The sequence below is a fragment of the Sphaerodactylus townsendi genome, linkage group LG02, assembly GCF_021028975.2.
Source record: "Sphaerodactylus townsendi isolate TG3544 linkage group LG02, MPM_Stown_v2.3, whole genome shotgun sequence".
Classification (NCBI taxonomy): domain Eukaryota; kingdom Metazoa; phylum Chordata; class Lepidosauria; order Squamata; family Sphaerodactylidae; genus Sphaerodactylus; species Sphaerodactylus townsendi.
In genome coordinates this window covers 174,741,347-174,757,262 of record NC_059426.1, presented here as the reverse complement: position 1 = coordinate 174,757,262, position 15,916 = coordinate 174,741,347, and the positions used below count along the sequence as shown (strand labels likewise).

At 48.9% G+C, this 15,916-nt stretch overlaps 1 protein-coding gene across 2 annotated transcripts in view; it reads left to right on the top strand.

Moving 5' to 3' along the window:
* Positions 1-14,718, top strand: part of ARMH4 (armadillo like helical domain containing 4) — a 45,255-nt gene extending 30,537 nt beyond the window's left edge. For both annotated transcript variants that reach the window (XM_048485981.1, XM_048485982.1), the window contains exons 6-8: positions 7,149-7,180; positions 11,056-11,190; positions 13,784-14,718. In XM_048485981.1, the coding sequence (XP_048341938.1) occupies positions 7,149-7,180; positions 11,056-11,190; positions 13,784-13,849 (233 nt within the window). In that variant the 3' untranslated portion in view covers positions 13,850-14,718. The remainder of the gene's footprint in view (positions 1-7,148; positions 7,181-11,055; positions 11,191-13,783) is intronic.
* Positions 14,719-15,916: the final 1,198 nt, after the last annotated feature.

Sequence of the window (15,916 nt, the reverse complement as noted above, 5' to 3'; positions counted from 1 at the left end):
TGGGGGGAAGAATTAGGACTAATAAAAGGAAACACTTCTTCACACAACGTGTGATTGGTGTTTAGAATATGCTGCCACAGGAGGTGGTGATGGCCACTAACCTGGATAGCTTTAAAAGGGGCTTGGACAGATTTATGGAGGAGAAGTCGATCTATGGCTACCAATCTTGATCCTCCTTGATCTGAGATTGCAAATGCCTTAGCAGACCAGGTGCTCGGGAGCAACAGCCGCAGAAGGCCATTGCTTTCACATCCTGCATGTGAGCTCCCAAAGGCACCTGGTGGGCCACTGCGAGTAGCAGAGAGCTGGACTAGATGGACTCTGGTCTGATCCAGCAGGCTAGTTCTTATGTTCTTATGTTCTTATGTGGCGGCCAAGAAAGCCAGTGCAATTCTGGGCTGCATCAATAGGAGTCTAGAGTCTAGATTGAGGGATGTAATTGTACCTCTCTATTCTGCATTGGTTAGACCTCACCTGGAATATTGTGTGCAGTTCAGGGCACTACAATTCAAGAAGGACATTGACAAGCTGGAACAGGTCCAAAGGAGGGCAACCAAAATGGTCAAAGGTCTGGAATTCATGACCTAAGAGGAGAAACTTAGGGAGCTGGGGATGTTTAGTCTGGAGAACTGGAGGTTAAGAGGTGACACGATAGCCATATTTGAAGGGATATGTTTAGATATTTGAAGGGAAGTCATGTTGGTGAGCAAGCCTGTTTTCTGTTCGACAGCGGAATGCACTACCTCGGAGTGTGGTGGGGTCTCCTTCTTTGGAGGAAAGGTAGAACGTTTTAAAAATGATCGCACAGCGAGAGAAGACGGCTTGAAAACATTTCAAACAAAAGAAGCATTATAAAAGGAGCAGCAGTGGCGTAGGAGGTTAAAAGCTCGTGTATCTAATCTGGAGGAACTGGGTTTGATTCCCAGCTCTGCCGCCTGAGCTGTGGAGGCTTATCTGGGGAATTCAGATTAGCCTGTACACTCCCACACACGCCAGCTGGGTGACCTTGGGCTAGTCACAGTTCTTCTGAGCTCCCTCAGCCCCACCTACCTCACAGGGTGTTTGTTGTGAGGGGGGAAGGGCAAGGAGATTGTCAGCCCCCTTGAGTCTCCTGCAGGAGAGAAAGGGGGGATATGAATCCAAAACTCTTCTTCTTCTTCTCTTTTCAGACGAAAACATTTCCAGAGTAGAAATAAAACATTTCCATATCCTAAGGGGTGGGGACAAACAGCGTGGAGCCCGTGCGGAGGAAATGTTTCATTTCCTGCCTAGAAACGTTTAAAAAGTTGTGTGTGGTGTGAGGCTGTGTGAAATTGACATGAAAGCCACAGGGCTCCTGTGTCGTATTCCTGCTGTTGTGTGTTGAGTGTCTTCACTTTTTTGAAAAAAAGAAGTAAAGATGGAAAGATTGTCTGGAAGGAGGCTTCCTGAGGACAGGGGTAATCAAAACTCCTGCCGAGGTGCTTGCTTTTAGTAAACACGTAAATCATATCTTTGCTCCGGGAGCCAAAGAGAAGAGCATCTATTAAGAGAATGTAACCGTATCGATATTGTCGTGGCTTCCAGTAACGGCATAATTGCTTCCAACCTCAGGCAACTGTTTTCTACGACCCCCCCCCCTTCCCACCAAACTTTGAAAGTGGTATTTATTAGCAAAAGGGAATCAATACCGAGTGGGTATCATTGGAGAGTCTTTTTGGCTTTTGATTTTTTTGATAAATAGAAACCGAAGCTCCATCCGAACGCAGGCACGCAACGAAAGGCCTCCGAAGATCCATTTTCCATTAACCTATCGGTAATTTAGAAGCACTGGAGAGATTTGGCTGTCAGCTTTGGCTCAGAGAGGATATTTATTAACCCACAGTGATTCATCCCTCCATTCCCTTCTGTTTGTCCAAGCCTTAGCCCATTTTCCAGACCTGTCTGCGCTGCCAAATGGCTCCATGCGATCATGTACGTGGTTGGTTGCAAGGAGAGAAGCCGGCAGGAACCACATTGTACAGATATGCCAGCTGTTTTGGTGGGATTGCAGCTTCCTGAGAAGAAGAAGAGGAAGAGGAGGAGGAAGAAGAACAAGAACAACAACAAGAAGAAGAACAAGAACAAGAAGAAAAAGAACAAGAAGAACAAGAAGAAGAAGAGGAAGAAGAAGAGGAGGAGGAAGAAGAAGAACAAGAAGAACAAGAAGAAGAGGAAGAGGAAGAAGAAGAAGAAGAAGACGACGAACAAGAAGAAGAAGAAGAAAAAGAAGAAGAAGAAGAGAAAGAAGAAGAAGAAGAAAAAGAAGAAGAAGAAGAGTTGGATTCATATCCCCCTTTCTCTCCTATAGGAGACTCAAGGCAGCTTACAAACTCCTTCCCTTCCTCTCCCCACGACAGACACCTTGTGAGGCAGGTGGGGCTGAGAGAGTTCTGAGAGAACTGTGACCAGCCCAAGGTCACCCAGCAGGAATGTAGGAGTGGGGAAACAAATCTAGTTCACCAGGTAAGAGTCTGCCACTTGTGTGGGGGAGTGGAGAGAACCAAACCCCGTGCCAGAATCCCAAAGGTGCTCATAAACTCCAAAAAGGTTGGGGACCCCCGGTATAGAGTCTTGAAAGTGATCAGCAAGCAGATCGAGCGAAAGGAAGCCAAACGACGGATGAAAGGGGCAGAGACTGGCAATAAAAGCAGTAGCGACTGATGTTTGGATGAATTTTGCGCAAGTGCGGTATGCGCACCGTTGTTTGTGTGCGTGAAAGGGGAAAGCTGGCTCTGGTGGGTTTTCCGGGCTGCGCGGCCGTGGTCTGGTGGATTTTGTTCCTAACGTTTTGCCTGCGCCTGTTGAATCGGGCCGTGAAAGCCTTCAACAATACACATGGGAAAGCGTTTTCCTAGCCCCGTGGTGGCGAACCTTTTGGACTCCAGATGTTATGGACTACAATTCCCATCAGCCCCTGGCAGCAATTGGCCATGCTGGCAGGGGCTGATGGGGATTGTAGTCCATAACATCTGGAGTGCCAAAGGTTCGCCACCACTGACCTAGCCCATCTTGCCTGCAAGAAACCCACAGCTGTGCATTTACAGTGGGACTTTGCAGAGCTCTGAATAAATTTGTGCCGTCTGCAAAACTCGGTTACCTTGTTACCTGCTTCTGGCTCCAGATAACCTGTGCATTACTGCCGTGACTCGGGCGCCTCTTCAAAGACGCAAACCTCCTTATCCGCGGCACCTGACCCCTTCTCCCTCACTGCGCTATAAATAAACCGAGTCCTCTCCGTTCCTGACAGCCCCGGCCACCCACCTTGGGAAAGGCTCGGTGATTTGACAGGGATAAGTAAAAATATGGAGAAGATTCATCGTCTCGATTTGTAATATACATATTTTTTAAAAAACGCTTATTACTCTTCCTCTGGCTGCCAGAGTTGGAACCCAGGTGCCCTCAAACCTCCTGCTTCTTCAGAATAAAAAAGACTACAGAAATGATTCAGAACCAAATTATGCACTGGAATGCAGCCAGCACACAAATGTATTTTTTTTGCAGAGGGAGAAGTTGGCAGTGGAAAAGTGGTGGGATTTGATTGTGCTTAATCCTGCCTCTACGTCGCCTGGAGATCCGTTGTAATAGTGTAACCTCAGCTTGTGGGTTCTGTGGGGCAGAACCTGGAATGAGTTTGCAACAACAATTTTTAAAAATAAAATGGTTTACTTTCTTAACACATAACATATAACATCAACATTTAACATCACACTTCAAGGTCCTGTTCAGGTTGCATTTTCAAGTCCTTATATTTACAGTCTACTGATACTGCCAAGTCCAATTCTTCTTTGCTGGTGGTTGGTTTTGAAGACTTCAGAGGCTTGGTGAACAGGATTCAAGATGATGAAGGTTCCCAGAAAACTCTCAGCATTTACATACACAAAAACCCTGAAACAATAAATTCTAACATTTAAAATATAGCAAAAAAATAAACTCCCTTCCCACTAGTTCCCAACAACATTTGCAGTTACCTTAAACAAGGTGTTAAGGGCTTAATAAAATCAATCAAGGTCCCAGCCTGGTAGCCTCGCTTCTTCCAACCTCATGAGTTCTGCAGCCTTCTGCTTCTTTTCAGACTCCACCCCTTTCTGGGTCATCCCATTCTTACACAGGGGTTACAATAGCGAAAGATCTCCTAGCCCCAGGGCCAGAGGTGGGATCCAACCAGTTCTCGCCACTTCTCTAGAAGTGGTTACTAATTGTTTTCTGAGTGCCGAGAAGGGGTTACTGAAGCAACATCCCTGCCCAATAGGGACTGGAGGGGCGTGTGTGAGGTGGCGCCACTGTTTGAATCTCACCCCCATCGGTACCTGTTATTAAAATTTTTGGATCCCACCACCGCCCAGGGCCTGCACAGATTCATTGTCATCGCGAGTGGCTCCTTTTTCCTGTGAGACACGGAGACATTTTTTTTTAATCTGGAAATTTGGGCCCCGAAAGGTCAGGCCTCGGGACAGGAAGCGCCTTTTTTTTTGTGGTAAAAGGGATCCGCGAGAGATGTAGAAGGCGCCGCTCGAAGGCCTCCGCCATTACTCAGGAATGGCTAATTAGGCCATTTGCAATGCCAAGAATTGACAGGGCAGGAGGCAGAGGGGAAATTAGCCCCCTCCATGTTTCTCCTGTGAACAGGGAGGGAAAGTGGGGGAATGCCCCCCGGAAAGCCTTTAGACAGCTGCTTAGGCAAGGAGACGAAAGGCTGTAGGCAGCGGTGGGATCCAAAAATTTTAGTAGCAGGTTCCCATGGTGGTGGGATTCAAACAGTGGCGTAGAGCCAGTGGGGATGGGCGGGGCACAACGGGGGCGTGGCTGGGCATTCCGGGGGCGGGGCATTAATAATTTCTCTGTTACTCTAAAAAACTCTTACTGTAAAAAAAAGTTCCTAATTTCCAGCTGGTATCTTTCTGTCCATAATTTAAACTCATTCTAGCAAGTCCTCTCGTCTACTGCCAACAGAAACAACCACTTCTCCTCTAATTGACTGCCTGTCAAATACTTAATACTTTCAAATACTTAATTTTGTTTCTAGAAATCAAAAGAAGGATGCTTTCCTTAAACAAGGAACTTTACCGTATTTCTAAAACATGTTTTTAAACCAGCCCAACAGGGAGAATTTATCCCGTTTTCTACCTTCGCTAACCAGCCACATAGGAAACAACAGGACTTAATGGAATTTCTAACGGAAAAGCAGACCCAATTAATAACCCCCTCTCGGCACACACAAATAATTAGTAACCCACTCTCGGGAACTGGTGAGAACCTGCTGGATCCTACCTCTGGCTGTAGGCCTGTTGGTTGAATGAACTGCCACGCTCCAGCTGGGGTAAAACTGGAGCACGTAGAATCATAGAATCATGGAGTTGGAAGAGACCCCAAGGGGCCATCAAGTCCAACCCCCTGCCATGCAGGAACACACAGTCAAAGCACTCCTGACAGATGGCCATCCAGCCTCTGTTTAAAAACCTCCAAAGAAGGAGACTCCACCACGCTCCGAGGTAGTGCATTCCACTGTTGAACAGCCCTGACAGTCAGGAGGTTTTTCCCTGATGTTTTCCTTCACCTTGACCCCATGACTCCTGGTCCGAGTCTCTGGAGCAGCAGAAAACCACCTTGCTCCCTCACCAACATGACATCCCTTCAAATATCTAAACATGGCTATCATGTCACCTTTTAACCTTCTCTTCACCAAACTAAACATCCCCAGCTCTCTAAGTCTCTCCTCGTAGGGCATGGACTCCAGACCTTTGACCCTTTTGGTTGCCCTCCCCAGGACCCGTTCCAGCTTGTCGATATCCTTCCTGAATTGCCATGTCTCCTGCCTGGGATGGGGAAACCGTTCTCTTCTCATTCCCCCTCCCTGCTGTATTTACGTTTTCCCGCTTTGCTTCTCAGGCAATGCCTTATCAGGTTATTAGACACCTGCTGTTGTAGTTCTGTCAGAAGCGTGGAATTTAGGTTGTTTTGACCTTGAGGGCGGCTGCATCATCTCTGGAGCAAGGGACTGGTGTGGTGCCATCCCCCTTGGGAACTGGTAGGCAGGGGTAGTGTTGTGTCGTGTGGAGGGGCATGATGTGGGGTATAATGGAGGGCGCTTGGCTGCATATGCTTTAGTTCTGGCAACAGAAGACTAAATGCTTATTCCTGATGCTGTTTCGTAATAAAGAAATCATCTGAACAGAGGGTCTTGATAACACCTCGTACCTGGCTTCCAGAAAGCCAGTTCTGCCAATCTATGGAAATACCTTAGCCTTTATCCCCTCAGAGTTCTTGACATAAATCCCCATGGAATGTGAGAATAACACAACAGAAGGAGCGTTGTTTGGGAGTTGAGCATCTCAAGGTCAGCGCAGTGGTAGTTCTCAGCCACCTGCCGCCCCCTCCCGCTGGGAAGGCCCCAGGTTTGCTTCTAGTTATCTACAGTTGCGAGCGTCACAGGAAAACGAAAGGAAAGAATAAGGCCGATTAACATATCAGGAGGTGAAAATGATTGCCTCTTCCTCACAGCCAGGTGTGAGTCTTGCACCTGAGGTCAGAGGTGGGATCCAGCGGGTTCTCACAGGTTCCCGAGAGTAGGTTACTCATTATTTGTGTGTGCCGAGAGGGGGTTACTAATTGGTGATTTTGCCACGTGATTTTTGCCTTAGTTACGCCCCTCCTCTCAGCAGTGGCGCGCAGAACTGGAAACAGTCTAGCAGGAGGTGCGCCGGTGTGCGTGGCAGCCTGCGCCTGCGTGCATTCGTTTCCCGACCAAGGACCGGCGCAGCGGCTACGTCCTTGCCACAGCTCCGCCCAGGAATGCCCCGCCCCGTCGTGCCCTGCCCAGCCCCATTGGCGCTACGCCACAGTTTGAATCCCTCCACCATGGGAACCTGTTACTAAAATTTTTGGATCCCACCACTGCCCGAGGTCTGTGCTTTGATGGCAAGAGAGAGCACATCCTGACACTGTGGGCGACCAGGGTGTTGTTGGGGGTGGGCCCCCAAAACGTGTCTCCAGAAAGTGGCGCCCGGGGCTCAAACCCCCTTGGGCCCCCTCCACGTCCACCAGTGCTGCAATGATCTTGTGATGTCTCCACATGAAGTGTTGTTTTTGCATTTTCAGCCGTATAACATTTTGGTGGTTGTTTTTTCTAGTGAGAAACTGGATGAAAAAGCTGAAGGACAAGGTAAGCGACTCCTCTTTTTTACAAGACTCGTTTGAAAAGCAGACGGCGTTTTTCTTGCTTTGGAAACCTTGATTTCTGGAATGACAAAGTGTGACGTTTGTGGCGAGCCTAGAGGACCTCTTTTGGCAGAAAAACCAGATGTCCGGACCTTTATGCAAAGTTACATGTGGGGAATAACATGGGGAGCCCTCAGCTGTCTTGGGCCTCAGACTTTCAAAGCCTGCTTCCCCGCCACCCCACCCCCACCCCACCCCAGCTTTCACCCTGTGAAATGTGAACTCAACAAAGGGTTGGGTGCTGTGTGGTTTCCGGGCTGCATGGCCGTGTTCTAGCAGCATTCTCTCCTGACGTTTCGCCTGCATCTGTGGCTGGCATCTTCAGAGGGTCCTCATGATCCTTCATCAGATCCTCTGAAGATGCCAGCCACAGATGCAGGCGAAACGTCAGGAGAGAATGCTGCTAGAACACGGCCATACAGCCCAGAAACCACACAGCACCCCAGTGATTCCGGCCGTGAAAGCCTTTGACAATACATTCAACAAAGGGTTCTTCGCAAGCGCTGAGATTTCTGCAGGGATGTTCATCACTGAATCTATCAAATGCATTTTTTAAAACTCTGACTTTCTTCCAGGGATCTTAGAGCTGCGAACGTTGTTCTTAACCAGAGGCGTAGCTCCAAGGGAACAGGGGGCGCGCAACGCACCAGGTGCATGCCCCTGTGGGGGTGTGGTGAGGGTGTTCTGGGGCATGGTGGGGGTATTCTGGGGCGGGGCGGGGGGTTCTGGGGGTGGGATGGGGCGGAGGGCGCACCAGTGCACCGGGCCCTTTCCCCCCCTTGCTACGCCTCTGTTCTTCTCTCCTCCCTGTTATCCTCACAACATCCCTGCACGGTTAGGCCAAGAGAAAACGATGGGCCCAAAGTTACTCAGTGAACTTTCTTGGCTGTTCGGGGACTTCAACCCAGATCGGTCAAAAATCCTAGATCTGGCACTCCGATCAACCTATCAAACGAGGTCTTCTATCTCCAGTTTTTGGGGCCTTTTTCCCTTCGTTCCTTACGAAATTCTTTGCCAGCAGAGATGTATTTTAGCCTGAGTCATTTTGAAAAAAAATCTATTTATAACCGTTTTAATGAAGGGGTGGACCCCATGAGCTGTTCACGGAGCTCTGCCCGCTGAATTGAACTCTCCTCCCCCTCCTATAGTTCCCAGACTGCCCTGGGGTTTGGGGACCACCCGAAATAGAGCTGGACGTGATGTGACAGGACAGGTGGAATCGCTGGAATTTCGCCCTCCTCGGCGATCGGAAACGTTCTTGTCCCAGCTGAGAAAAGCCACGGGCTCTTATCTCATTATGGCTAATTGGCTTTGACTTTCTGCTCCTCGTCCGTTTATTAAGATTTATTCTGGTACTTTGTTGATTTAATTAGGTTGCACCTTGTTGGGCAAGGCCTGGTTTGAGGGGTTAGGGTTTTTTTGGGGGCAGGGGTATTTCTTTTGTACTAAGGTGGTAGGAAGTGCCTTCAAGTTGCCACTGCCTTGAAGCCAGCCCAAAAGGGTTTCAAAGGAAGAGAAGGTGGTTTGCCATTGCCTACCTCTGCCCAGCAACCCTGGACTCTTTTGGCGGTCTCCAATCTAAATTTTAACCAGGGCTGATCCTACTTAGCTTCCAACACCTGACAAGGTCAGGTGAGCCTCAGTCATCCAGGTTAGGTCAGATGCTCAGAGGTGGTTTGCCACTGCCTGCCTCTGCCCAGCAACTCTTGACTCTTTTGGCGGTCTCCCATCTGAATTGTAACCAGAGCTGATGCTACTCAACTTCCCACACCTGACAAGGTCAGGCTAGCTTCAGTCATCCAGGTTAGATTAGATGCTCAGAGGTGGTTTGCCATTGCTTGCCTCTGCCCAGCAACCCTGGACTCTTTTGGCGGTCTCCCATCTGAATTGTAACCAGAGCTGATGCTACTCAGCTTCCAACAGCTGACAAGGTCAGGCTAGCCTCAGTCATCCAGGTTAGGTCAGATGCTCAGAGGTGGTTTGCCACTGCCTGCCTCTGCCCAGCAACCCTTGACTCTTGGTGGATTCCCATCTAAATTTTAACCAGGGCTGATCCTACTTACTTACTTACTTACTTACTTACTTATTTATTTTTTCAATTTATTTTTTCAATTTTCAATACTTAGCTTCCAACACCTGACAAGGTCAGGCTAGCCTCGGCCATCCAGGTTAGGTCAGATGCTCAGAGGTGGTTTGCCATTGCCTGCCTCTGCCCAGCAACTCTTGACTCTTTTGGTGGTCTCCCATCTAAATTCTAACCAGGGCTGATCCTACTTAGCTTCCAACACCTGACAAGGTCAGGCTAGCCTCGGCCATCCAGGTTAGGTCAGATGCTCAGAGGTGGTTTGCCATCGCCTCCCTTGGACTTCCTTGGTGGTCTCCCATCCAATACTAACCAGAGCCAACTGAGCCTCCCAGGTCAGGGCCATTGTGTGTTTTGTATTCATTTTTGATGATTTCTTTCATCCATTTCCTGCTTTTCCCCCGCTACGGAAGTGAAGGCAGCATGCATAAGTCTCCTTTTGTACACCCAAATCAGTTTTCTGCTTGCAAATCACCCCCTGCGAGGGAGACACGCGCAGCCTGAATCTCATCTTTTTTAGCACCTCATTATGGCTTTTTCAATTTGCATGAGAGGAGAACGAAGAATAAGAGCGGAGCACGAGGCTCTCTTGTGAGTCCCTAATGCTGCGCTTCTTGTTTGTAAGGACAGGAATAGAAACTAATTTCTTCTGAATCCTGAGATCCACAAGGGAGAAGGCAATATAAATACTGAGCGCTTGGAAAAAAACCACAGAAGTAGCAGCAAGGCCACGCGGGGCTTTGAAACAAATTAATTTAGGCAGAGCCCGCAGAATATATGTGGCGTTAAAGCGTCGCTGTCGTGTGCGAAAGCGCATATTGAATTGCAGGATATGGATCCACATTTTTGGAAAAAACGAGAGTTTAATCAACAGCAATGCTCTGCCGCAACTGGTATGATTTACGAGCTTTGTAAATATTGATGTGCATTGATGGGGCGGAGGTCACGTGACAACTTCTCTTGTTTATATCTTGTCTTTGTGTTTCCGCCCTGTGGGGACTCAAAGTGGGTTTCATGGTTGTCCCACCCATTTGTTTTACCCTCACAACAACCCTGCAAAGTTGATTAGGCTGGGAGTATGGGATTGGCCCAAGGTTACCCAGCGCAATTTTGTGGCAGAGGGGGGATTCAAACCTGGGTCTCCTAGATCCTAATCCAGCACTTTTAACTATGTCAACACACTGTGGTGTCCCGGTAGCTTTTTTGCCAAAACTGTAGCATGGTGGATATATGGAAAACTCCTGGTGTCCTTTTACCGCTGTGCTATAGAGAGTGTCTTCACCTACTGCATCTGTGTATGGTTCTCCAGTTGCACAGTGGCGGATAGGAAGGTGCTCCAAAGGGTGATCAGTACTGCACAGGGGATGATCGGCTGCCCTCTCCCCTCCTTGGAAGAACTCTATAACTCCCAAAGCCTAAAGAAAGCCCCAAATATTCTGAGAGACCCGTCTCATCCAGCACACTCTCTTTTTGAACTGTTACCATCCGGCAGACGATACAGGTCTATCAAAACTAGGACAAAGAGGCTTAGAGACAGCTTCTACTCGAGAGCTGTGGCTATGCCGAACTCCGCGGCTTCGTGTTGCTGTGTTTGGGGCTGTGTAGGGATGGGTGGAGGAAGGGGAAAGTGAGGATGGGGCATGAGTCTGAAACTGTGTGCATCGAGGAATGCTGCTGTGAATTTCGTTGTGCGTCCACAATGACAATTAAAAAATGCTTATGCTTATGCTTTGCAGGCGGGTTATATGTCCGGGATGTTGGTGCCGGTCGGGGTCGGCATTGCTGGCGCCCTCATGATCCTCGTCACCCTCTACAGCGTGAAGATTATGAACCACCGGCGCAGGAACAGCTTCAAGAGGCACAAGCAAAAGGTGTCGTCACGCGGGGGCTGTGTGGAGTTGGTCTCTTCTCTGCGCATTTTTGGCTCGCGAACAGAGTTTCATTGTGTTGATAAGCGACAAGCAGGAGCGTATTTTTTTAAAAAGTTCCTCGCTCCAAATTCTGCACCGCGGTGAAGTTAAATCCCGCGAGTGCCGCAACCTGGTCGACTTGGCCAGTGGCGGCAGAAGAAAAAACGAGGAGTAATGGAAGATCGCTCTAGGAATTTCAGGATGCTCTATGGTTTTACCACAGAGCTTCTGGCTATTGCTAGAGCTACCCTATGTCTTTCTGGGTTTTCCCCAGAAGTGATGTAATGGCTCACACAGCATCATCCTGCCCCCTACGCTAAACTTCTCACTGGTTACCTGGCGATCCAAATCCACAGGAGCTGGACAATTGGACTTCTCAATGGTGGAAGCTGAGATTTTGTGTTCCTGTGGAATCAGGGTATACATGAACTTGGGAGAATGCCGTTTTCTAGAATTCCAAGGTTTGATGAAATGTTTAGATTAAGCTGGTTTTGCTGGTTACGTGGCCCCTTCCGCACATGCAGAATAAGGCACATTCAATCCACTTTCAATTCATTTTGAAGCTGGACTTTACTGTGCGGAACAGCCAAATTCACTTGCAAACAATTGCGAATGTGGACTGAAAGTGTATTATTCCGCATGTGCAGAAGGGGCCTTAGAGCTGCAGACTGTAATCTGGAGAACTGGGTCAGTTTCCCCGCTCCTCCGCATGAAGGCAGCTGGGTGACCTTGGGCCAATCACAGTCCTCTCAGAACTCTCTCAGCCCCACCTACATCACCAGGTGTCTGCTGTGGGGAAGGAAAGGAGTTTGCCAGCTGCTTTGGGATTCCCTTTGGTAGAGAAAAGTGGAGTATAAATCCAAACTCTTCCCCTTCTGCTTGCTTTCGGAGAGAGACAAAGCGCTTTGTTCATTGATAGATCGATTGATTTGATGTTTGTCCCACCTTTCCTGATGGGAGTCTGGCTCAGGGCAGCTAACCGCAGTTAAAATATGCAATTACTTTTTTATAAATATACATAAGACAACATTTGAAATCCTACCAAATATAAAAAGACAGCTGCACAAAACAGCAACGTTCGTTGTCTTCTGTAAATCTCTGGCCTCCTCCGCACATGCCAAATAATCCACTTTCAATCCACTTCCACAATTGTTTGCAAGTGAGTTTTGCTGTTCCACACAGTAAAATAAAATCCAGCTGCAAAGTGCATTGAGAGTGGATTGAAAGCGCATTATTCTGCATGTGTGGAAGGTGCCTTTGCGCAGAAGTACTGTTGTTGCTGTGAATGGTTTGCATTGCAGAAGAAGAGGAGGAGTTTGGATTTATATCCCCCCTTTCTCTCCTGCAGGAGACTCAAAGGGTCTTACAATCTCCTTGCCCTTCCCCCCTCTCAACAAACACCCTGTGAGGTGGGTGGGGCTGAGAGAGCTCCGAGAAGCTGTGACTAGCCCAAGGTCACCCAGCTGGCTCGTGTGGGAGTGTACAGGCTAATCTGAATTCCCCAGATAAGCCTCCACAGCTCAGGCAGCAGAGCTGGGAATCAAACCTGGTTCCTCCAGATTAGATACACGAGCTCTTAACCTCCCACGCCACTGCTGAAGCATGAATTATCCCTGTTATGGAAGCAAACTGAGTCAGTTGCCAGTATTTGCAGTTTTTCGAGGCTCTGCCCAGACATTATGACGCCTGTCTGCCTCAATTAGGACTAGAAACTTGTCTTTTTTTTAATTTGAAAGAATCCTGTGATTATCAGGAGGCCAACTCCTACGCTTGGTATATAACAGTGATGGCGAATCTATGGCACGGGTGCCAGAGGTGGCACTCAGAGCCCTCTCTGTGGGCACGCACAAACAGAGTTCATCATGTGGGGGGGAAATCGCCCCCCCCCCACACATCTAGGCTGGCCTGGGCCGCTGGGCTTGATTATTAGCATTAAACCTAAGAGAAGCAGTGTAGGTAACCCTGTTAAGCGCTGTTAAACCCCACTGATTTTCATGCAAAGAACTAAAGCACTACCTGGGAGTAAGCTCGGTTGCTGGCAATGTGGCTTGATTCTGAGTAAACCCTCCTAGGGTTGGGATTCACCTGTTCAAAGAGTTGCATGGTTGCTTCAAAGCAAAGCCACCGACTACCACCAAGCTTACTCCTGAGTAATGCACGCCTCAGAGCCAACCACTTTTTCTTAACTAAAACCTCAGTATTCAGGTTAAATTGCCGTGTTGGCACTTTGCGATACATAAGTGGGTTTTGGGTTGCAATTTGGGCACTCGGTCTCAAAAAGGTTCGCCATCACTGGTATATAAGATGCCTCATACTGGTATGACACGATTATCCAACTCAAACGCTTCATCTAAAAAAGGCAAATCAATAAAACCATATATATTTTTGTTCACTGAAGGTGGGGATACGCCACTGTCCACAGCAGCATGGTTGGGACGGGGGAAAGGGGAGCCCGAAAGGCAAAGAAATATTTTATTCCCTTGCCACTGATAATTCTTTTTCTGCTCCTTCCCTCCCATCTCTGCCTCTCTCTTCCTTTCTCCTTTCCTCGCAGAGGGAATTCAACAGCATGCAAGATCGAGTGATGCTTTTAGCAGACAGCTCCGAAGATGAGTTTTGAATCGGGCCGCCGCCTCCCGTCGCTGACTCGCTGACTTCCTGTGTGCACGTGTGCGCAAAGAGCGGTGCACGAAAAGAAACGATTTCCGCCACGTCGTGGCTCTCGGCCCCCTCTGCGTATTCACACGGTGGTTTTACTAGCTCTTTAAACAAAAAAAGAGAAAAGAAATTCCAGTAACAAGCATGCTGTAGTCCACATATCACGCACACAGATGTTGTGTGTGTGTTTTTTTTAAATGCGGTAGTGCAATTTCATTTCCACACACCTCATCTGAATGCAAAGATTGGCGGCGACACGAAGGCGCCAGGACAAGAAGGACAGCTGGCGATAATCGTCCTACAGTTTGGATTCTCCTTTCAACCTTCCCGCGCTTCTCTCCAGAGTGCGACCCGAGAGCCTCCGTCCGCGTTGGAAAAACTTGGTCCGAAACGGTGCATCTTGGATTGTAAAATTAGCTGCTCTGTTTAACTAACCAAGTGCTCAGTGCGCCATCTCATCAGCTGGGCCGTAACTACCTAGAGTTCATACAATAGGCACAGGACTATGTCTAGTAGGTCACACGTAGAGCTAAAGTAGACGCTACGCAGCAGACATTTTATTTTATTTTTAACTGAAAAGTGGTTCTGGAGGGGAGGCGATTTCCCCTTCCCCTTCTTGCCCTCTGTCTGTATAAAATTGCCTACCCATAGTGGGAAAAGGTATGGATCCCTGGGCCGGGGAGGGGTGCGGGTTGAGAAATGGTGGAACTGGAAAGGGAGCAGCAGTGGCGTAGTGGCTAAGAGCAGTGGCTAAGAGCAGGTGCACTCTGATCTGGAGGAACCGGGTTTGATTCCCAGCTCTGCCGCTTGAGTTGTGGAGGCTTATCTGGGGAATTCAGATTAGCCTGTGCACTCCCACACACGCCAGCTGGGTGACCTTGGGCTAGTCACATCTTCTCGGAGCTCTCTCAGCCCCACCCACCTCACAGGGTGTTTGTTGTGAGGGGGGGAAGGGCAAGGAGATTGTCAGCCCCTTTGAGTCTCCTGCGGGAGAGAAAGGGGGGATATAAATCCAAACTCTTCTTCTTCTTAAGGATTTCTACCTCTGTCTGCTTCTTTTTCGCTCACAAAATCAGCCTGCCAGGTACCCGCTCGATGTAAGTTAAAAAAAAGTTGGGAGATTCTTTGTGCCCCCCACCCCACCCGCCCCGCATAACTTAGAGAGGGGTTTGGTTTGGCTCTCCGAGCATCCTAGGTTCCACATGCTAGCCAACACACCCATGGCCCCTCGCTGCAGCCAACATCTTTGTCACACTCAGCCAGAAGGGATTCTCACTCCCCTCAGTTAAGCAGCAGTGGTGTAGTGGTTAAGAGCAGGTGCACTCTCATCTGGAGAACTGGGTTTGATTCCCCGCTCTGCCACTTGAGCTGTGGAGGCTTACCTGGGGAACTAGATTGCCCTGTGCACTACAATGCACACCAGCTAGGGGACCTTGGGCTAGTCACAGTTCTTCGGAGCTTTCTCAGCCCCACCCACCTCACAGGGAGTTTGTGGTGGAGGGGCAAGGGCAAGGAGATTGTCAGCCCCTTTGAGTCTCCTGCAGGAGAGAAAGGGGGGATATAAACCCAAAACTCTTCTTCTTCTTCTCTTCTTCATAGGCCGAGGGAATGACTCCATATAAGGCAGATTTATGCACCCCTTGCTCTGAGGAGGGCTCTTTCCACACACATCCCCAAAAACGTTTCTAAAACGTTTTCGGTCTCCTCGTTGACAATGGTATATATCCGGAGGTGGGATTTGGCCGGTTTGGACCGGTTCACTAGAACCGGTAGCTAAATTTGTAGCTAGTTCGCTGAACCGGTAATCCCACAGCAAAGAGGCCCCACGGTGCTGGCCCTTAGAAGGAGCACAGGAGTCCTTGCCTCATGTCCCGAGGCTCGTGCCTGGCCATCCACCAGCCCAAAGGCCAAGACCCTTGGCTGGGGGCTGACTGGAGCTTCCTCCCCGCAGAGGCCGACCGGCCGGCTGGGGGACGAGGTGAGGAGTTGCCCAAAGAGAGTTGCCCAAGGTACCAACATATGAATTGAC